General features: G+C 43.4%; 1 protein-coding gene across 2 annotated transcripts in view; it reads left to right on the top strand.

Moving 5' to 3' along the window:
• The first annotated feature begins 7,090 nt into the window (after positions 1-7,090).
• The window catches only part of ZCCHC24 (zinc finger CCHC-type containing 24), a 161,326-nt gene continuing 146,432 nt past the window's right edge, over positions 7,091-21,984 (top strand). Inside the window, exon 1 of one of the 2 annotated variants that reach the window (XM_034775179.1) lies at positions 7,091-7,738. In XM_034775179.1, the coding sequence (XP_034631070.1) occupies positions 7,499-7,738 (240 nt within the window). In that variant the 5' untranslated portion in view covers positions 7,091-7,498. The remainder of the gene's footprint in view (positions 7,739-21,984) is intronic. The other variant, XM_034775178.1, reaches the window with a different exon arrangement.

Genomic DNA, 21,984 nt, shown 5'->3' with positions numbered 1-21,984 from the left:
TCTCCGCTGGACTCTCTCCAATTTGTGCACATCCTTTCTGCAGTGGGGAGCCCAAACCTGGACATGATACTCCAGATGTGGCCTCACCAGTGCCAAATAGAGGGGAATAATCAGCTCCCTTGATCTGCTGGCAATGCTCCTACTAATGAGGCCCAATATGAAGCCCGTTAGCCTTCTTGGCAACGAGGGCACACTGCTGACTCATATCCAGCTTCTCATCCACTGTAATCCCCAGGTCCTTTTCTGCAGAACTGCCGCTTAGCCAGTCGGTCCTCAGCCTGAAGCAGTGCATGGGATTCATCCATCCTAAATGCAGGACTCTGCACTTGTCCTTGTTGAACGTCATCAGATTTCTTTTGGCCCAATCCTCCAATTTGTATAGGTCACTCTGGACCCTATCCCTACCCTCCAGCGTATCTACCTCTTCCCCCATCTTAGTATCATCCACAAACTTGATGAGGGTGCAATCCATCCATCATCCAGATCATTAATGAAGATGTTGAACAAAACCGGCCCTAGGACCAATCCCTGGGGCACTCTGCTTGAATCTGGCTGTCAACTAGACATTGACCCGTTGAGCCTGATGATCTAGCCAGCTTTCTATCCACCTTAGAGTCCATCCATCCAGGGCCGGCTCCAGGGTTTTTGCTGCCCCAAGTGGCGCAAAAAAAAAAAAAAAAAAAAAAAAAAGCCGCGATGACGATCTGTGGCGGCAATTCGGCGGGAGGCCTTCACTCCGAGCGGGAGTCAGGAACCGTCCGCCAAATTGCCGCGGAAGAGGTGAACGTGCCGCCCCTCTCCGAAGTGGCCGCCCCAAGCACCTGCTTGGCAAGCTGGTGCCTGGAGCCGGCCCTGCATCCATCCAATCCATAGTTCTTTAACTTGCTGGCAAGAATACCATGGGAGACAGTATCAAAAGCTTTGCTGATGTCAAGCTATATCATGTCCACTGCTTTCCCCATATCCACAGAGCCAGTTATCTCATCATAGAAGGCAATCAGCTTGGTCAGGCATGACTTGCCCTTGGTGAATCCATGTTGACTGTTCCTGATCACCTTCCTTTCCTCCAAGTGCTTCAAAATGGATTCCTTGAGTACCTGCTCCATGATTTTTCGGGGGACTGAGGTGAGGCTGTAGTTCCCTGGATTCTCCTTTTCCCCTTTTTTAAAGATGGGCACTATATTTGCCTTTTTCCAATAGTCCGGGATCTCCCCTGATCGTCACGAGTTTTCAAAGATAATGGTCAATGGCTCTTCAGTCACATCAGCCAACTCCCTCCGTACCCTTGGATGCATTGGACTTGTGCACGTCCAGCTTTTCTAAATAGTTCGTAACCCGTTCTTTCACCACTAAGGGTACGTTTTCACTTACCGGAGGGTCCGGCGGCAGGCAATCAATGTTCTGGGATTGATTTATCGCGTCTGGTTAAGATGCGATAAATCGATCCCAGATCGATCCCGGAAGTGCTCGCCGTCGACGCCGCTACTCCAGCTCGGCGAGAGGAGTACACGGCATCGATGGGGGAGCCTCCCTGCCGCGCCTGGACCCGCGGTAAGTTTGGACTAGGATACTTCGAATTCAGCTACGTTATTAACGTAGCTGAATTTGCGTACCTTAGTCCGAAGTGGGGACTTAGTGGGGACCAGGCCTAAGGGCTGCTCATCTCCTCCCCATACTGTGCTGCCCAGTGCAGCAGTCTGGGAGCTGACCTCGTCTGTGAAGACCAAGGCAAAAAAAGCATTGAATCCATATGCGTAACTCCCATGGGGAATTGTGCACATGGGTTGAAGACAGTCCCTTTCTACAGTACTTTCTAGCAAAGATTGGGAGTTCCATTTTGAAGGGTCATGGAAGCCATTGCTCTTATTAATGAAACTTTGCTCTCCTTGATACTTCCTTTGTCTCCTCCTCCCACTTGTGATCAGGGTGGATTTATTTAAGTCTAGGCAATTTAAATCACCAAGTTGGAATCCTTGATTTCAATCATTGATTTAAAATCAACTTTTCCATTTGCACTTTAGTTATTTCCTAAACAAAAGGTACATTCTCATTGGTTAATATAACTTTTAAAGCATGTTGATTTACAGCTAAATACAGCCTTTACACTAGATGTGGAGCAGCTTTTTTTGGCTAATTAGGAGGGTACACTATATATACACACATTTTAGCAATTATAGAGTTTAATATTTTCAGATTCTTATTATTGTATACTTTTAGAATGTTAGAAAATGGCACATGATATATTGCTTATTTACTAGATAATATTTTGCTCATGATTTGTATCAAGCTGCATTAGGGATAGTAACTGGAATTAAGATTCATTTTATGTGTTGTTTGAGGTGTTTAAACAAAACAACCTTAAGTGTTTTGGATACATAAACTTCTTCTATCAAAACATGTTGCACATTTACAACTAGATGATTTATTAAAGGAACAGAGGGATTAACGGTAGTCAATTAATTAAACTGATTATTTCAGGTCAGAGTAGAAAACTTTCAAATATGCCTAAGTGAAAGTGACTGGAGCTTAAGTGCCTATTCGCCTAAGTCTCTTGAAAATGAGACAAGAGTCACGTTACTTAAGCTGCCTTCTGAGGAGCATTTTTCATAAGGTTGTTTCATTCTGACAAACAGGCCTTGCATCTCTTTGCTATACAATTTACATTTGGCATGGGTTCCTTTTTACCCAGAGGTACAGGAATTTCTTGAAAATATTTCCAAATAGGGTTTTTTGTGACCTGCACCCATGGCAGTCTCTTTCTCCTGTTCCTAGGTGTTGAAATGAACACTAGAAGCAGCATTCTGAAGAATGTGGTCCCTTCTTCCCACTGTCTTCTGCTTTGCCACCAGAGGCACTCCTTTCTAGTGGCACATTCTGCTCCTTCTCCCTTGTTACATAACTCCCCCACCATCCCATTCTACCCCAATCTCCCCCCCCCTCCAAAAAAAAAAGAATTACCCAAGATTTCTGCTCATGTAACCCATGTCTTTTGGCACTGCAGTGTTGAGAAAATCAATGGATTCCAGGTGGTTTGTATCTCTGCATACACAAGCAAAGAGACAGAGCAAGACCATTTACTTCAAGTGCCCAGAACCATCCACAAGGAAGAACTGGTAGTTAGTGGGCAGATCAGTTTTCCCCATGATCTGGACAGTAAATTTCCACAGTGTGTGGAGTTACAAATATTCATAATTTGACAACTGAGCCAATCAGAGCTCAGGTAGGGAGAAGCTATAAAACCCAGATGGACTCAGGAGATGATCCTGAGGATGCTGTATCTTTCTTCATGCTGCTGTGTAATCCTGGAATAGTCTCCTTTCTATATGCCAAGAACTCCTCCCTCCCTCATGAAATACTCCTTCTATTTCCCTTGGAGAGCTTTGTGCATGTACTCTGGACAGCCACGTGTGTGCCAAAGACCAACATTCTGCACAAGCCAGAAAAAAAGAAGCCCTAAAGAGCCAGAAGATGACTGTAATGGAATCTGTGTGTCATGGGGTTGACTCACCACTTGGGGTGCCTCTCCTGGCCATTCTGGAGATTAGCTCCTTCCAGGTCTGCGTCCCTCTTCTGCTGCTCATTGCATATCCTACTTCTGCTCTGTCTCTGCAACCCTAGCTGCTCTTTCTTCATGGAGGAAGGCCAAGTCACTATCTGTATTTCCCCCTTCTGGGGTATCAAAAGCCTTCTGCACCAACCATCTCAGGCAGTCTTCCCATGCACTGCCCCGATGATGCCATTTCATTAGTGGCCAGTAGGGGAACCCTGGCCTGCCCACCCACTACTCCAGGTTCCAGTCCAGGGACCCTACACATGGCAACTCTGGCCTGCTTCCCCTCAGACCCTGTTGCTGCTTCCCTGGACTCCTTCCTGCAGCTTCTGGCTCCCCCCTCCCCCAGAGTGTATCGGCTCAAACACCCTCCTCCTAGGGAGTAAGTGCAGACAAATGAACTCTGTTGACCTTCAAACACAACTCCCCACTCCCAGGCAGTAACTACAGCCTACTTCGGAACAGCCCCTTTCTGCTGTCAACTTCCTGTCTTTATAAATCCAACCCAGCTCCTCCCGCAGCTGGACTTCATCAGAAAATTAGGCCTTAGCACAACCTGGCTTCCCTCCAGATATGGCCTATAGATTAATTAGCCTAATTTACTCCTGAAGGCCTTGTGTGCGATGGACAACTCACCACACTGTACTACACAGTCATATTCACATTATAAATACTACCATGTTCTATGCAAGGTACAGAATGATAGGCAGAGGAACAAGGTCAACTACTTGCTTCACACAAAGTAATAGGAACTGAATTTGTCAAAGTAAAAGGAAGATCCCATATATAAACATGGTTTCATTAAGAACAGTGCAGATTCAATGGTTATAGCAGAATAGTAAAACAAGGGGGAAAAAAACCTCATCTCATTATACAATCTGGATTTTCTATTGTCTTGAGAACAGTAGGAAAATGACAGCAAAATAAGGGCAAAATTATCCTCTTTGATCCTCTAGCAAGGGGACAAGATCTATTTCCTTGAATGCATAGGTTCACTGTATATTCTAAATTCAGTACTCAGAACTAGCACTGACAGTAATGGGAGTTCAACGCAGGGAACAAGTGAAGACTGCACAGGGAGGTGCAGAGGGGAAAGGGCCTGGGAATGATGAGAGAAAAGATCCAGAAAGCCGATATGAAGGGAAGATAGTGATAATGATTTGTATTGCACTTGCTGGCAGAATAAGGATAATACCCACTAGTTAGGATACTAGGCTGTGATCTCCAAGATCCAGGTTTGTTTCTCAGTTCTGCCACAGGCTTCTTGTTTGACCTTGGGGAAGTCACTTAGTCTCTCAGTGCCTCAGCTCCCCCTCCATACAATGGGAATAATAGCACTGCCTTACTGTATGGGGGTTGTGAGGATAAATACATTAAAGATTGTCTGGGGCTCATACATTACAACAATAGGGGATGCCTAAGTACCAAAAACAACAAATAAACTTCCAATTGGCTCATTGTATGCCCCAGTGTATAATGTTATTCCATTATTCAGTTTAAAAAACAAGTCATCAAAGTTAATGCAATATTAAGTTTGACAACCAGGTCAGGACACAATAAAAATTAAACAAGTGCAACATTAAATCAGCCACACTCGATATTTTTGATACTCATCACATGAACCATGTTGTATCCATATTTGTTAAGGATGAGAGGTCTAGAAGCCAAATGAGGGTTGGATCTGACCCATGAACAAGATCTGACATCTTTTATTTATCCAGGAAAACAGGGATTGAAAATACTCCCTTTGTGACATGGTAATTAACATGCACAAAAAAAAGGGAGTCCATTACACCAAAGACACAATTTCAAGCAATCATCTGGGCTTCCGAGCGCACCGCCCTGCCTGCCTGTTGAAGTGTGAGCTCTCGAGGCAGGGACAGTATTTTGTGTCTCATTCAGCCTTACCAGCAGATCTCAATAATTCCTTATTCCAGAGATAATGGTCTTGCAGAACCACGAAGGCCTGCTTTTGTATTGGCATAACAATATTGGTTAAAGGGTGGTGTTATTTATCAGTACAACTGCTTGTGTAAACGTTCCTTATACCAGTACAGTTTATTGCTATCTTCTTATACAGGAAAAAGTTATACTGATATAAACCATTTTATACCAGTACAACTGCATCCAAAGTATGTGGAGGTATTGTTTTAAATTACCAGCACAGCAAAACTGATCCAATTTATCAGCAAATGAGGCCTTTAGCATCTTGCTTCCTTTTACAAACTCCAGCATCCATTGCTCCAAGTGTCTGGACTTTACAAGCTCCATCTTCAGCAACTGAGTTTATAAATTCCTGTAGCCAGACAGCTGTGCAGTTAACTAGCTACTCTCATATGCAAAATACATCCATCTTTTGAGTTTGTAGCTGACAGCTTAATGGTATTTTCTACTGTGCACACTCAGCCCTGCATTTCCAGAACATTTGTAACTTTGCTTTTTCAGAACAACGTTTTTCTTCCATGTGAACAGCACACATACCACTCATTAAGGCCAACTCATGAGCCAAGTCTGAAGGGTCAAAGTGTTGATGTTTTTCAGTTATCTAAGCAAAGAAAATGATGAGATTCTTAAAAACAAAACAAAGCAAATACATGCTCTGAAGGTGTGTGTGTTTTTAGCCTCTGATAACTCAAGAAACAGATTAAGGGGTTTTGTTTAAATGTAAAAATTCACCTTCACATAGAGACTCTAGCTTTGAAAAAAAGTCTTGGTTTCATTGCCATGGGATTTCTAGTAAGAAATGGCTACTCTGCCACAATCTTTAAACAGTATAGGGAAAGCAGGATGGAAAAGGTTTTGGAACAGTCATTACCCACTCAGGCACTTTCCCAAAAGAAGAATAACTCCTCTTCCTCCTTTCTGCTGTTGACTCCTTAAAAGGCCTAGGTAGTTATCCCTTCATTGTATGCTAACTGCACCATGGCTCTTCAAGAAGCCAATCCCAGTCTACCTAGCTGGCTTTCCAAAGGGAAGCTCAAATCACTCTCCTGCCTTATTTGGGAAACCTTCACTCTGCAAGGTCTTGGCACAGCCTCAATAGCCAAGGAACCTTTTGCGGACCTGGAGTTTTGACAAAGATTGAGTGAGACAGGCCCTCAAATAATGAGCCCTTAGCCCTGGTGAGAAACAGAAATTAAGAGGGGAATGCACGCTACCACGGCACCGTGAAAACACCCTCACAGGACTGGAGTCCTGGTTGGCAGGCGAGCCCTTCTCCAGGAAGACCACAAAAGAAACCCGTGCAGCGAGAGACAGACCCACAAAGGCACGGTAAAAGTTTGCACATAAGATGCACGAACTCCCGAACTCACGAACTTCAGAGCCAAGCAGGACTACGTTCCGTTCCACCGCCACTCGTGGCGCGTCCGCACCCCACAGGGAGGGAAGGAGGCGGTGCCGTCCACTGATTGGCCTATAGCCTCATACATATTCAAATTAGCCAGTCCATTGAGCTTTCCAGGCAGCGCCGAACTTCCATCTCCCCGCCCCGGCGCTCCATATGCAGCGAGATGACCCGCGGACTGGATCGGCTGCTGTTGCATAGTCAATCAGCCCCGCCCCTCCAGGGCTGCCTGAGGGAGTGGGAATAAAGTCAGATAGCGGATCTGGCAGCAAAAGGAAAACGAGGGGGGAAAATACTCACAAGAAAGTTTCCTGCTAACTTTGTAGCCGCAGCAGCAGCTATGCCCGTGCGGTGCGGTGCCTCGGGGCTAGGGGGGCTCGGATCGCCTTAGGAAGGGGAGGGAGGGGGAGAGACAAAAGTGTGGGGCTCGCCGGATTAAAGCAAAATAAAGAGCAGCACCCCTCCCCCTAAGCGAGAAGAACCCAGCAGAAGCGCGTGGGGTGGAGAAAACATCCCGGGGAGAGCTGACCGGAGGCAGTGAGCGAGGAGAGGAGGGAGGGGGAACAGAGAGACCGAGGCAGGCGGCAGAGTTTTGGGGAAAGATGAGCTTGTTGTCAGCCATAGACACCAGTGCTGCTTCTGTCTACCAGCCTGCCCAGCTCCTCAACTGGGTCTATCTGTCGCTGCAAGACACCCACCAGGCCAGCGCCTTTGATGCCTTCAGACCCGAGCCCTCTTCTTCCCAGCACCCCGATCTCAGCTACACCAAGAACAGCCCGGAGCTGGGCTCGTCCCTCAATTCCAGCTATCTGAACAGCTTCTTCCAGCTCCAGAGGAACGAGGTAGGTGTCTTTCTCCCCGTGCCTGCCGAGTGGGATCGCTAGGTTGGGTGCAATAGTTTCTCACACAGTCTGAGCTGAGCCAGGAGGGGGGACAGTATCTCTGCTGCCAGAGGAGCCGAGCTGCAATCTGTGATCGCTTTGCAAAAGAATCGCAGAAAGTTCACTCTGAAATTTAGCCCCAACCGCCATGATGTTTGAGAAGTTCTCCCATTTTTCTAGAGTTGGATTCCTGCTATTTTAAACAAAAGCTGTCCGGACCAAAGGGAGCCTTTGCTTTTAATAGTTTTTGTAAAGTACAGGGGGAGTACTTAAGAGCTGGAGAAAGAGTTCCCTTCTTTGAAGTCCGTGAAAAATAATCAGTGCAGGTTATTTAACCAGTAATCCTGGTTTGTCTCTCCAATTTCGGATCTTGCCCTAAAGCTCTCAGTTTTGTTGAAAATGGCTTTTTAATTTTCCAACCAGTAAAAATGCAGCTTTAGCCTGTAACTTTCTGCTGTTGCTGATGTTACCAAGTCTGCGCAAATGAACCGTGCTCAGCATTGTGTTCAGATGGGAATGCAACCAAAGCTGTAACAAAGTTTATTTCACTTTCAGGTTGGGGGGGGGGGAATTACCGTTTGCTTCTGTGGGGGAGGTATGGCCTATATTTAAATTATATATTTTTAAACCCCCTCCCCCCGGAGTGTGCTAGGCACACAACTTCTGTTGACAATCTGGTAAACGATTACTCTGATATATTTGCATTGCTATCACGGAGCTGAACCAGATACGGTAGAACAACTAATAACGGGAGGGGGTGGGGGAGGAAGAGGGGAAGGGAAAGGACAACAAATACATTGTAACATTTTAAGTCAGTGAAATTACTGAAGTTCAAAACATCCCTCTCAAGCTTAAAAATAGGACTGGAAATAAACTGGAAATACCGGGTAACATTGTCAGATACAGATCTTGTTTAAATAAATACCTTGCAGATGGTAGAACTGAAGCCGAACATTTTAATCAATAATGATGGGAGACTGAAAATATTGGGATTGTTTACTTTAGAAAAGAGATGAAGGGATGTGATAAAAGTATATAAAATAATGGTCTACAGCAGAATCTTCTGTTCTCCCTGTCTCATACCACAAGAAAAAGGAAACAGTCAATGACGTTAAAAACTGATAAAGGAAAAATGTTGTGTGGGGAAGTATTTAAACTGTGGAACTCACTGACACATGGAATCCTGAAGGCCAAGAACTTAATATTTAAAAAGGGTTTGGCAATTTATACGAGTATCAAGAATATGGCAAAAATTGTGAAAGAGTTTCAGGTTTTGTTTCAGGTTTTAAGACCCTCTCTAATTACTAACGATCAGGACAACACCTAATGCGGTGTCATTCTTGCACTTTCAACTGATGCTGGCCACTGTAGAAGACAGGATACTGGAGTAGATGGACATTGAGTCCAATGCAGTATGGCAATTCTCGGGTAATGGAGTTTCAGAACATTCCTGAAGCCTATTTAAACTAAGGAACAGGTTAAAAGGAGCTCCCACTTTAAAGTAGAGGACTCTTTTTTTTATTTTGGCAGAGGAACCAAAGCTAAGGAATCTTCAATTAAAGTCAGTAGCCAGTTTTTGGCATAATTTTATTAATGGGTTACTAGTGATGCGATTAAGAACCACCACCAAGGAAACAAGTTTAAAAATCAGTCAGCTTCATTTAATAATGGAATGTTTTGCAGAAGCCCTGTAGTCCCAAATGGACAAGTCTGCTATTTTTCAAAGGACGTTATTCAACATTCAGAAGTTCCATGTCCAAATTTTTATTTAGTGTAATTCCTTTGAAAAGGTAAAAAATGCAGAATTCAAAAGCACATTATTCTGTTAGCAAAGTCAGCAGGCAGTGGGAGTCAAACACAGAACTGCACACCTGTCAGTTCCAAGTTGACAGATATTGTCATTTTGCATTTGAGTTGCACACATTCTGGTTTCGAGACAGAGCTAAGAATCCAGAGTTTCAGTCTTCGTAGTCTTTCTCATTAGGGGGTTGATAACACTGTGCAGCTCAGCATTTGCTAATGTTAGAATCCATTCTGTTCAGAGTCAGGTGTTTTCCCCCTAATGTAAAACTAGCCAACAGTAATGTGTGGTTGCAGCTAGGGAGGCTGGGAAATTGTGTCCCAGGAACAGAGCCCTTGGTGGAGATTTTTGGTCTTTCTAGGGTTCCCTCTTTCTGTTCCCACTGTACAATTTGTAACTAGGGATTCATCCTTCTTTCTATCAGAAACCTTACCCTCTGCCTTCTGGGAAATATTTCTCTCCAGTTCTTTCTCTACATCCAAAACCTATTCTCACCAACTCTACTTCAAGGTTCAGTCCCTAGGTTTACTAGGCCACTTCCAGATGGCTACCTCTGTTGTATGTTGCAAACCACCACTTTATCAACCCCATCCTCACTAAGCACTCATGGTAAGTCTCACAGCTACATTTACCTGTGCTACATGTCTGCTAAGGCCCCCACTCAGGTAGGGAGCATGCAGATGCAACTGTGTTTTACTACTTTCACTCTGGTAACCACTTCCTAAAGCACTTCGTTCACATTAGCTGAGAATGCGAACACTGTACAAAGTCTGTAGGATTCAACATCCAGGTAACATGGAGCCATGATTCCGTGAGGATACTTCATATTTACAGAGGATCAAGCTTGTTTGCAATTTTCACAAATGCATTCTTCTGTTTCTAGCTGCAATTGAGCAGAGCATGCAGTTGATCTGAGGCACTTTTTAAATTTCACATTAGTGTGTCTATTGTACTTTTTAATCAATAATTTGCACTTCTACAGCATCTTTCATTTAAGAATTGCCAAAGAATTTAGACATGCTGTAGCTCAAAAAAGCTCAAGTTGATACACTTCTCCACCCAGTCCAGAAGTTGGAAGCTTGAATGTTTCTTGGCAGGAGAGACCCCAAGAATGTCATATTCTTAATTCTTGAAATTCTAATGTCTGTTTTTGTCAACAGTTTCAAATGCCATTAAGTACATACTTAGTAGTTAGACTGTTTACAATTATTTTTGGGAGTAATGGTGCCATATATTTCTTTTACATCAAGTGGGTTCGTGTGATGCCTTTGGAACACAAATAGCTTTCCAAAGTTAAACTGTTAACTGTTTTTAATATAGTGCTTACTTTGGTTGGCGTTTTTTCCTCCTCGTTTTGAATTGGCTTGGCTTAGCCTCGGGCTGAGCTGTGACAATGATTGACGCATAGCTTGTACACAATATTTGGAAAGTGACCTAATGAGAGGCCAAAATAGCAACAGATTGAGAAATGACAGGATCATAGGGAATATAATAAGCATGTGTACACCATGTTGTCGTGCAGCTGAAAATTTTTCAGAGGAGATTGCTTGGAAAAGTAGACAGCTCATGAAAAGTTGCTATTATACAGGACTTGCAAGTCTGCATGGCAGTGCCTGTGTATGTGACTTGCATGCTGACCAAAGGAACTGGACAGAAAAAAATGTCAGCATCCACAAAGTACTTTTGCACTTAACCAAGATTTTTGTCCTCCAGACTTTTTTCCACTACACTGGATGCCTTCTAGATAAACATGATGAATACAGCTGTTTGGTGCATAAAAGCTCCTTGTACCAACAAAAAGGCAACAATAAAGGTTTAAACAGTACATTGACAATGAATGTTTTGTTCCATCTGGGAGACTAATTTTACAAAACAGACCTGGTTTAAATGAAATTTTACTGGAGCATTTATTGCCCAAGATATGAAATAAAGGCATTTTGGAACACGACGATGCTATTGAACTCAACTTAACTTTCATTATAACCTCGTTCTTTGGAGCCAAGTATTTGAAGTTTGTTGTAGAGTTGCTTACAAGGGATTTAATGTATTTGAGAGTTAGCAAGGTAACTGTGTCAGTAAGTGGCATAATTGAGAAACCTAGGATAATGGTGTGGCAGATTTGTATGTTGTTTTCCATACTCACTTTCAACAGGCTGCCTCCCAAATTGGTTCAGAATTTGGTCATGTAGTAATAGCCACCATTATGTAGGGACATGGGGTTTACATAACAAACTTGACTTATCAAGTTCAGTGTCCTAACTCCATCCGAGGCCAATACCTATACTTGAGAGGAAGCACCATGTCTTTACGATACACAACCATTTGTGCAGTGCTGTACACAGCACTGAAGAGAGGGGAATTCTTTCCAGTAGCCTTTGCAACAGCCCTGCTACATCTGGTCTATTTACCGTTATTTTAACATGCATAACTGCAAGTATTTACTGATTATAAAAGTGTAACTAGAGGATAATTTGATACCCTGTGACCTCCCAGATCAAACTTCTTACTGACAAGGAAGAACTAATTGGTAATGAGAAACATGAGCTACACAAATTCACCATTGTAAGGAATGGATTCACCAATTTCGAAAGGCAATTTATTTGGGGGGAGGCAGAGGAATTAAGAAATCTAATGGATGTCCTATGGGAAGTAGTACTAACACCTATTGTAATGAAAGAAGGCTAGATGGCTGAAGACCACCAGCCCATCCTCACATTAGTGAGGTTTCCAAGAGAAAAGGTAATGAAATTAACAGGTAATATTAAACTGGGAAATGTGAATGACAGTGAGGACAGAGACAATACAAAGGTACTTGAGGCTCTGTTTGCTTAAAATCTCTCTATTTTTTTCTACCTAAATATCAACTTTACTTGCCTCAAATCAGCCTGTATTTGCCTAAACAGAGATTCAGGTGCCTAAGTGTGGCTAACAATATGAGCAGAAAGTAACAAAATGAAATTAACTATCATAAAAGGTAAGTACATATACACCGGGAAAAGATACTCCCATGCACTGATATTCAGTGGGAGGAAGAAATATAGGCATGATGGGGACAGTAGATCAGATGCAAACTGAAAATGTTACATGGCAACAAAACAAAAAAAGGCCTTTGTAATTTTGACTCCATACAGACAAGCTTTAATTACCTCAGGGAGTAGGAAATAGTCCTGTATATCTGTAGCTTATCTTAGATTGTAAAATCTTTGGGGCCATTGATTACATGTTTGTACAGTGCCTAGTACAGTGGGGCTTGGGCCTCTAGGCATTACTATAATACAGATAATAAACTGTAGCTAAAGTGTTACATTTGCTGTAGTTAGGTGGCTCTGAGCACCTCATTCATTACCAAAAAACTGGCCAAAATGGAATGAGTGCAGATGATAAGAATGACTAATTATACTTTTAGTAAAGCAATGACTAGAAGGCTGGAGGAATATTACTGTATATTAATATGTGAAGGATGTAAATAGTAAGCATTGAGATAATTACTTAGGTGGTACACAGAAGAAAGTGGGATGAAATCAAAAGAGGCAAAATCAAGTCAAAATATCAAGAAGAGCTTCCCCATAGTAAAATCTAAAAGCTGGTGGATTAGCCTTCGAAGGGAAGTGATGGGAGCCCCGTAGATTGGGACTCTTGGAATTAAACTGGACTGTGCACTAGTGAAAACAGTGTAGGGACCTAACTTGTATTTGCAGGGAAATGGATCAGGTGACCTGTTATCCATCTCTCATTTCTAGGAATACCACACTGACTTCATATTTTGTGAAGAGAGATTTCCTTTTCTTCTAAACTTATTAATTTTGGGGGAGATGGTAAGAAAAGACTGATGAATCTTCCCTACACTCTTTGTATCTTCTGAACATAGGAACTGCCATATGTGATCATATCACCGGTCCAGTAAGTTCAGTATCCTGTCACTGACAGCAGATGCTTCAGCTCAAGGTGCTAGAAACCCTTCAATAGGCAGTTCTCAGATAATCTGCCCCTAGGGCAAGTTTCCTCCTGATCCCCAATAGAAGTTAGCTTATGCCCTGCAGCCTGGGAGTTTATATCCCTTCCAGATCTCTTGTTTATTTAAAACGTTTACTATTCTAAATCTGAATATCCTCATCATCCATACTAATGTACAATCCCTTAAATATTTCAGTCAGATGTTTCCTAACGTCTCTATTTCAGGGTAAATAAGTGCAGTTACTAGCCATCTTTTATTTAAGTGCTGTTGTGTGAAAAGTGAAGTGATAGCCACGGCCATTACATTTAAAAAGGTTGTTTTCAGAACTGTAAAGGTTTGGTTTAAGATGACAAAAATAAGTATTTTTATTCATGCCAAATGCTTGTCATCCTTGAAGCAAATGCAAGAATTACCATTAGAGCAATGTCTTCAAGGCCCTAACCATAAAGTACCAAATTGACTTCTGTAGGGCTATTCATGCGAGTAACGATTACTTTCATAAATAAAGACAGCAGGACTATGCCTTGTGTTTGGCTATGGCAATAAGCCTCCTTGACTGCTCTTCTCTGGAGAACTTTTCAATTTCAGTTATGCCCATAACCTGTCTGTTGAGCCAGGGTAGTTTAGCTCTCCTCTATGGAAAAAGAAATTTAAACGGCTGTAAAAAAAACCAAAACAAAACATGTTTTCACCTATTTCCTCTTTAATCAAATAGATTTGCTAGAATTTCCAGGGCAGTGTGTGTATGTGTGTGTATATATAAAATAATTGTGGATATATTATGTTTATAACCCCAGAGATATCAATAAGATTTGTAATACATTAAAAAGGCATTTAACACTGAAACACAGTCTATAGACCAACATACTGTTAAACATACGAACAGGCCCATGTGCCCAAAATTAAACTTTAACAAAACATGCTGTAATGGTGGTGGTCTGTTTCTTATGCTTGATTAAATTTCCTCATTGTCATTTTTCTCACTCTTGTTCATGTAATTACTGGCACTTGTGAACTGCACACTTGACATGATAGGCAATAGCTCAACAATCCCCTGCCCTCTGACTCCTTTAAGAATAATAGGAGATGATTAACCATCTTTTTTTTTTTTTTTTTGTGAATTACAAGTAGCTTATGGCCATTTAAAGTATCAGTCAACTTTATTCTAGCTAATTTAAAAAAAAAAGTTAAAAATACTTTCATGTACACCCCTCCAGTCACCATCGCCTGCTATTTTCTATTTCTCCACACAAACAGGGGAATCTGACAACACAGGTGAAAGGGTGAACCTGACTAGACACACAAAGTATTGTCAAATAGACAAAGCAATCAAACTGGAACAAAATAACTTTGACTCTAACTTTTCAATTCTATCATTTTTATCTGTTACTTGTAACAATAGGTAAAAAATTCCAGAGGGAAGCGAGATTGTTTTATGCTGACTGTGTCCCTTTAAATCTTTCCTTTCAGTAACCCTAGAAATACTGAATTCAGCCCCCCCAAAACTTTTGAGATTCCAAGAGACCAATCCCAATAATGTAATTGGGGCCCAGTGCAAAGTTTATTTTTAGATTTTCTTCATTAATTAATACTTGTGAAAGATTCCATTTTCCATGTGAAATCCTCTGTTTATTCACAGGCATTATGGGGAAGTAGCCAGGAGCAGTGCAAGCTTCCCCCCATTGCCCAGTCAGCATGCCCCAATACTCTTTAGGAGAGATTACCCTTAAGGGTGAGAAGATCAGATTTCAGAGTCTGTTCAGTGCTGAATATCTTTGTTGAGATTTTGAAGAACCTGCCAATTAAAGCTAAATGCAGTTGTATCTTCTGTGGTGTAATGTAACCTGAACAGGACTACAACCATTCTACTTATGCCACTGCATAGGGTTTTGGATGGTTAAGGATTTTGGTCATTACCAACTCAGAGCAGATTTAAAATAACAGTCTAGAGATAGAAGGCTCCATAGCCCCTTAACATTTGCTTTACTTCATATTCCTGTGTTGCTACTTATTTTTTGTTGTTCTTGTGTAGTCTCCTATGAGATGTACCATCCAGCTGTGTTAGAGGGAGGCAGTCAACTTCACTTACTCATTCAAGCTCTCTTTTTTTTGTATGTCCTGATTTTAAAAAAAAATCCCTTAAGAGATTTATAAGGGGGTTTCTGTTTTCTGTTGATTTTCAGAAGGGTGGGGCAAAAGCCACAGCCCCAAACCTGCTCAGAACCATCTTACCTCGCCCCACTCTTCATAGGTCTGCTGCTGTCAGTTCAGTTTCAGTTTTGCTCCTGCTGTCCTGGTAAACACCATCTTGCATAATCTGGGAAAGAGCATGCATGCAAACACCCTAAGGAGCAGTACATCGGAGTCAGGTCATCATGCTACTGCATGAGACAAGAAGCACAGGTGACCAAATTACACATTATGGCACATGCCAAGTCTTTCTTATTCTTAAAGTAGTGCCAGGATTAACCAGCAGAGCAGTTTGGCTACTAAAGGGAAATCCTGCTTGTTTTACTCAGTGGAGTTATCCCACTGAAGACAATTGGATTCTTCATCTGAGTAAGGACAGCAGGACTCAGCCCTAAATTGGTCCCACTGATTTTGAAGTAGCTTCAGCTGCAAAAGCCTTTCCTCTGTTGCTCCTTTACCCTCCCCGTTTCTGAAACTAGTGCTGCTGAGTTATGCAGTGCATATGCTTTTGCTTCGTTATCTAAACAGTTAAAGTTTATTTACACTTGGGCATTTACATCATGGCAACAAAGGAGACATCCACACAGTGTTCCATAGCCACTTAATATCACAACAAAGGATGAGCCACATTTGGAAAACTGGAAAGGGCAAGAGAGAGCAGAATTAATAGCAAAGTCTAATTCAGCTCCCAGGAGAATGATATGGAGCCAATAATTTATAGTTAAGTTCTTATTAATTAGTTTTTGAAAAGTCAGCAGCGGAGAAGAGCCCAGTTACATGTATTTTCATTCTGACTGGTGGAAAAATCATTGGCTAACTCAGGGGCCGGCAATCTTTCAGAAGTGGTGTGCCAAGTCTTCATTTATTCACTTTAATTTAATTTAATTTCGCATGCATTTTAACGGATTTTAGAAGGTCTCTCTCTATATAAGTCTATATATAATATAACTAAACTACTGTTGTATGTAAAGTAAACAAGGTTTTCAAAATGTTTAAGAAGCTTCATTTAAAATTAAATTAAAATGCTGATCTTAAGCTGCCGGCCTGCTCAGCCCGCTGCCAGCCTGGGATTCCATTCACCTAGGCCGGCAGCGGGCTGAGCGGGGCCTGTGGCCAGAACCCCGGTTGGCAAGGGGCCAGCAGCCAGAACTCCAGGTTGGCAGCGGGCTGAGCAGGGCCGGCAGCTGGGACCCCAGCTGACAAGGGGCTGGCAGCCAGAACCCCAGGCCAGCAGTGGGCTGAGCGGGGCTGGGATCCCAGACCGGCGGCGGGCTGAGCAGGGCCAGCACCCCAGACCGGCATCAGGCCGAGCGGCTCAGCCTGCTGCCGGTCTGGGGTTCTGTCCGCTGGCTCCTGCCAGCCAGAGTCCCGGCTGCCGGCCCCGCTCAGCCCGCTGCCGGTCTGGGGTGCTGGCTGCCGGCCCCTTGCCAGCTGGGGTCCCAGGCGCTGGCCCCGCTCAGCCCGCTGCCAACCTGGTGCTCAGGGTGGGGAGTGGGGGGTGCAAGAGTCAGGGCATGTGATGTGGGGGGGGGCTGGGTATGTGTGGGGAGTGCAGGAGTCAGGGCAGGGGTGTGTGGGGAGTGCAGGAGTCGGCAGGAGGGTTTGGGGGGGCTGGGTATGTGTGGAGGGTGCAGGAATCAGGGCAGAGGGCATGGGATGTGAGAGGGCTGGGTATGTGTGGAGGGTGCAGGAATCAGGGATGTGGTCGTGGGGGGGGCATACAGGGGGTTGGGGTGCAAGGGGGGTGCAGAGGTCAGGGCAGAGGGCTGGGAAGGTGGGCTAGGATCAGGGGGGTGCTCCCTGCCCCCTGAGTGGCTCACGGCAGGGGGCTGGAGGGATACGCCCCGCTCCTACCCCTTTTCCCCCTGCCTCTTCTCTGCCTCCTTACTGGTCTGAACATTGAGGGCACTGGGGCTGCTCTTCTCTCCTCCCTCGCAAGGGCCATTGGCGGCAGGGAGGGAGAGGAGGTGGGGCTCGCACAGCACGCTGGGGGAAGAGGCGGGGGAGGGGGAAGCTTGGCTGCCAGCGGAGCCTGCCATACAGGAGCAGCCGGCAAAAGCAAGCTTGCTTCTGTCCCCATCAGAGAGAGTGGTAGGCGGGTGGCGGAGAAGAGCGTGCTGGGTCGGGCTAGGATTCGGCAGCGGGCTGAGCGGGACCCCGGCAGGCAGCAGCGTACCATTAAAAATCAGCTCGTGTGCCGTCTTTGGCACGTGTGCCATAGGTTGCCGACCCCTGGGCTAACTCATATAAACAATTTGGAATTTTACATTCCCAGAAACCCCTCATTGATGCAGCCTTAGCACTCATTTTCTGTCCCAACCCAGACTCCCCAAGATAAACCTCATAAGATTTTTTAGTTAGGTTTTTCACACAGAATATGTAACAGCATTTATCTTACCTTTCATTCCAAAGGACCTAAACAAGCTGTTATTGTAGCTAAGTACCATGGAGTGATCTTTCATTCATTCTTCCTATGTAGATCCTTATGGGGTGGAACAGTCCACAGGAAAACCACTCAGCTGTTTAGAACAGCAAGCAAAAAACAAGTTTGCTGATGAAATAGCACGGGTAATTTGGGTAGGCAGGTAGGAATTTGACCAGGACACTTGTTAACATGCCTGTTCTTGTGGAAAGTAACATGGATCTTAAATTCTCAAAACCAGATATAAAACCAAGGTCCTATCTCTTCCAAGATATGAAAACTTCTCCCCTGTTATTGTAAATGTTGGGGTGTGGGGAGATGAATGAAGGGAGGGGTAAGCATGGGTAATATGCAGCAACTATCAGTAGTTGTACTGGTCCTCAGGAAGGAAAATGGACTTTAGAAAATCACCATGTTGTCTCTGCTTACTGGGCCAGGAATAGTGCTAAAAAAAAGTTTTCTGGTTCAAAGTTTCTGGGCAGTGAAGCAGAGAGGACACTTGATTTAACACAAGAACAATGATGTTGGATACTTCCTTAAAACTGCTGGGTAGTTCCACAAGACACAAGAGTTAGTATTTGCACTTCCCTCTTTATGTGAAATCTGAGAAGCAATTTGATGCTCATTTTGCCACACTCAGGCAGTTTTAAGAGGACCCACAATGAAATGCTTACATTAGGCAGAGAATATTAGGCTTTGCTCCTTTGACATTATATGAAGGAAACTTTATTCAGCCATTGTAGCTCCTCTTGAACCTGAAAGTATTTTGAAGTTTTGCAAAACTATTGAGATTCAAAAAATCTAGAAAGATAGGATTTCACTAAATCTGATATGACTGAAGCAGATAATGTTTCATTAGTGGCATGAGTTAGATAATGCTTTGACATGTGAAGTCAGTCTAATCTTTCATATGATACAAAATATTGATATCTACTTACAGTGGAACCTAATAAAGATTCACCTGGGGAAGATAAGATGAGGTACAGAACTAAGAGTTTGCGCATTTTTATTTTTAATGCCCTAACCTATTAGGTCTGGAAGCAGATGTTTTATACTCTTGGGAATTCAAGATGCTCAGCTTTCCAAGGATATGACAGTTGGAAAGCCTTAGTCGCTTGTGAGATATCACACTTTAAAACTGTCACCGGTGTATCATGGACTTTTTGTCACTGGTTAAGTCTGAATATGTATTAACAAGTCCCAGATTTAGAACCAGAGAAATTTGAAATCCCTGCATCTTGTAGATGTCTCACTCTGCAGCTCTTCAGGTCCCACTGAACAGTTGAAACTTACTGCATGCTTGTTACAACTAAGGAATTATGTTCTGCATTTCTTGAAATGGACTGTGAGTGAACTAAAAGCATTCTGCATGGCTCACAAAAGCGCTGCAGTCTCTTTGACTCCTGCAGCCTATTTTGAGGACTGCTTCAGCCTTGTAGCAGCTGCATAATGCTGCTTTAGTCATTGCATGACCACCTACATCCATTACCTTCAAAGGGCAAGAATCTGTGGTTCTGCCCCATCTGACAACCACATAACGGAGCAACATCTTAAGAGGATGTAGAGGCTGGTTCTTCTATCTCAGCAACCTGCCTGCCAGCCAAGTATTTTAGAGAGGCTACATGGTTCAGAGAAGGCTTTCCCCCAAGCTAACAGCTCCAACCCCTCAAACTCTCCGGTAGGTGGGTGTGTTTGCAGGGGGAGTCCACATTTTTTCAGGTTAGATCAACTGCTAGACAACCAGGGTACATGTCTCAGAGCCATGGACACCTTGGGCTGGATAGACCCAAAGCAGCAAAAGTTACTCTGTAGTTATCAGAAAGTTATTTTATTGACTGCATCTTAAATTGTGGGAAGCCAAGAAACTAAATGAAAGCTTAAACAAAAAAACAGAACAAGATTAAGATGTAAATGTGCACTTTCATCCACTCTTCCTCCCCTGGCACCCCTGAAAATTAATTTCCATTTAATAGGACAGACTTCATCCCTCCAACAGATAAGGAAAAAAAGCCTAGATTTAAAAAATCTTTAAAACCGACTTGAAAAGGAGACTGCTTCTTTATTAACGTGTGAATTAAGTGTTTGAGAGAATTCATACGGTAAAAGGCTAGCTAACTTGGACTAAAACTATGCATAACTGGAGTTACCAAATTACAATTCCAGCCTACAGCTTCGTAAACAGTTCTCTTTCTATTTGTGTTAATACAACATTTATCTTACTCAAGAACTGGCATTAAACCCCAAACATATTGTGAAGCTCAATCTGGCCGGACGATTTATTGTTTTCTACCGCTGACAGTGACCTGAGGTTTGTCTCTCAAACTTTGGCAGCCGTTGTACAGGTTGCCGTGCCAAGAAGGCATTATTAAATTGAAAGAATATAAACAAAACTGTCTCAGATTTATGGGTTAAATTGAACCGTAGCAAAATGTTTAACCATCAGATAACTGCACAGGAGGTAAATGCCTTCTTTAGTGTGTCTTAAACAGGAATTATTTTTCTTGCATTTAGAGTGTCAGAAGATCCACCAAACAAAAGGAAAGCTGACCCTTGTTTTTTTCAGACTATAGGTCAAACTGAGACAAACTCTCCTGCAGGAAGCAGAGACGTTAACAGAATGTGACCATGGGTATTAAAGTGCAGAAATCAGAATATGTCCATCCGCTCCCCATATCGCTTTTTAATCTCACATCTTTGAACAACCTGCCTTGACGCCCATAAAACTCTGTGCTTATTTTTAACAGAGTAAGGAGGCACTTTTGAATCAAGCTGTTGGCCAGAGGTCTAATATGTTGCAATCCCTCTCCCTGCCGCAAAAGGTCAGGAAGATTAGTAGTCTGTAACTTGGGGAGATTCAGCTGCACGCAGTCCAGAGACAGAAGGAATGAAAGCTCCTGTGAGGATGGGTAGCAGTAATTTGCAGTGTGAATGGTCTCCCTTGTCCCTAATATAGCTCTCATGTGTTAGAGCATCTCTTCAGTATAAGTGGGCAGTTGTTTAACATTCAGAAGATGAAAAGGCTCCCTGCAGAGCTTGGTACAAGAATTAGAAAGCTCCTCCAAGACTGTATGTCTGACCAGTGGAAATCTTTATAGTTGCCTTCTCATCCCTTACTCCCACCCTGAGGGCTTTTCCCGGGGTCACTGCTACACTGTAATGGTATTTGGGGCTCAGTGCTGCTCCCACTGACAGCGAAGGGAGCAGGAGCAGACCTTTAGGTAGCAAGGGGCAGGGGAAGCTACTTGGACTTGAGTCATTCTGAGTACAACAAAATTTGTCAGAAAAGCCCCATGAAGTTTTGTGGCCTACTAGGCTGTGCATTTCAGTAGACAGTCTGGGGCTTCTTCCCCTGACCTCCCCAGCTGTTCTCTAGCCATTGGCACAGATTTAGGGGAGTTGCGTGATGAAATCTCATGCAACTCTTTGCATGCCTGTTCACAGGACGCACAGAAGTGACCAGTCTCAGGTAGAATTTTTAGCTAATCCTCGCTAAACCAAGAATATCACCCTCTCTGATTTACAGATGAGGAAACTGAGGCAGAGAGGGAGTGGGTGGCTTCCCTAAGGTTGCACAGTGAATTATCAGCAAATATGAGACTAACTTCCATGCCCTTGCTCCGTGCACTAGGCTATACTACCCCTCTAGCTCCAGATCTCTGTGTCTGAAAGCCCCATCCCGCTAGAGAATTCTTACAATTCCTCTCCTCAAGAAAGGCATATCTAATTATACAGTGGTCTAGAATTCCTTTCCCCTCAAGCTGAGAGGCTAAGGGAAGGAACAGCTGTCATAGTTTGGGGTCAGACACTGGTGCACCATGTTTGATAAAATAAGCATCCGC

The sequence above is a fragment of the Trachemys scripta genome, chromosome 7 (assembly GCF_013100865.1).
Source record: "Trachemys scripta elegans isolate TJP31775 chromosome 7, CAS_Tse_1.0, whole genome shotgun sequence".
Taxonomy (NCBI): Eukaryota; Metazoa; Chordata; order Testudines; family Emydidae; genus Trachemys; species Trachemys scripta.
Note: the sequence above shows the minus strand (reverse complement) of the source record. Positions and strands in the feature narration are given on the sequence as shown.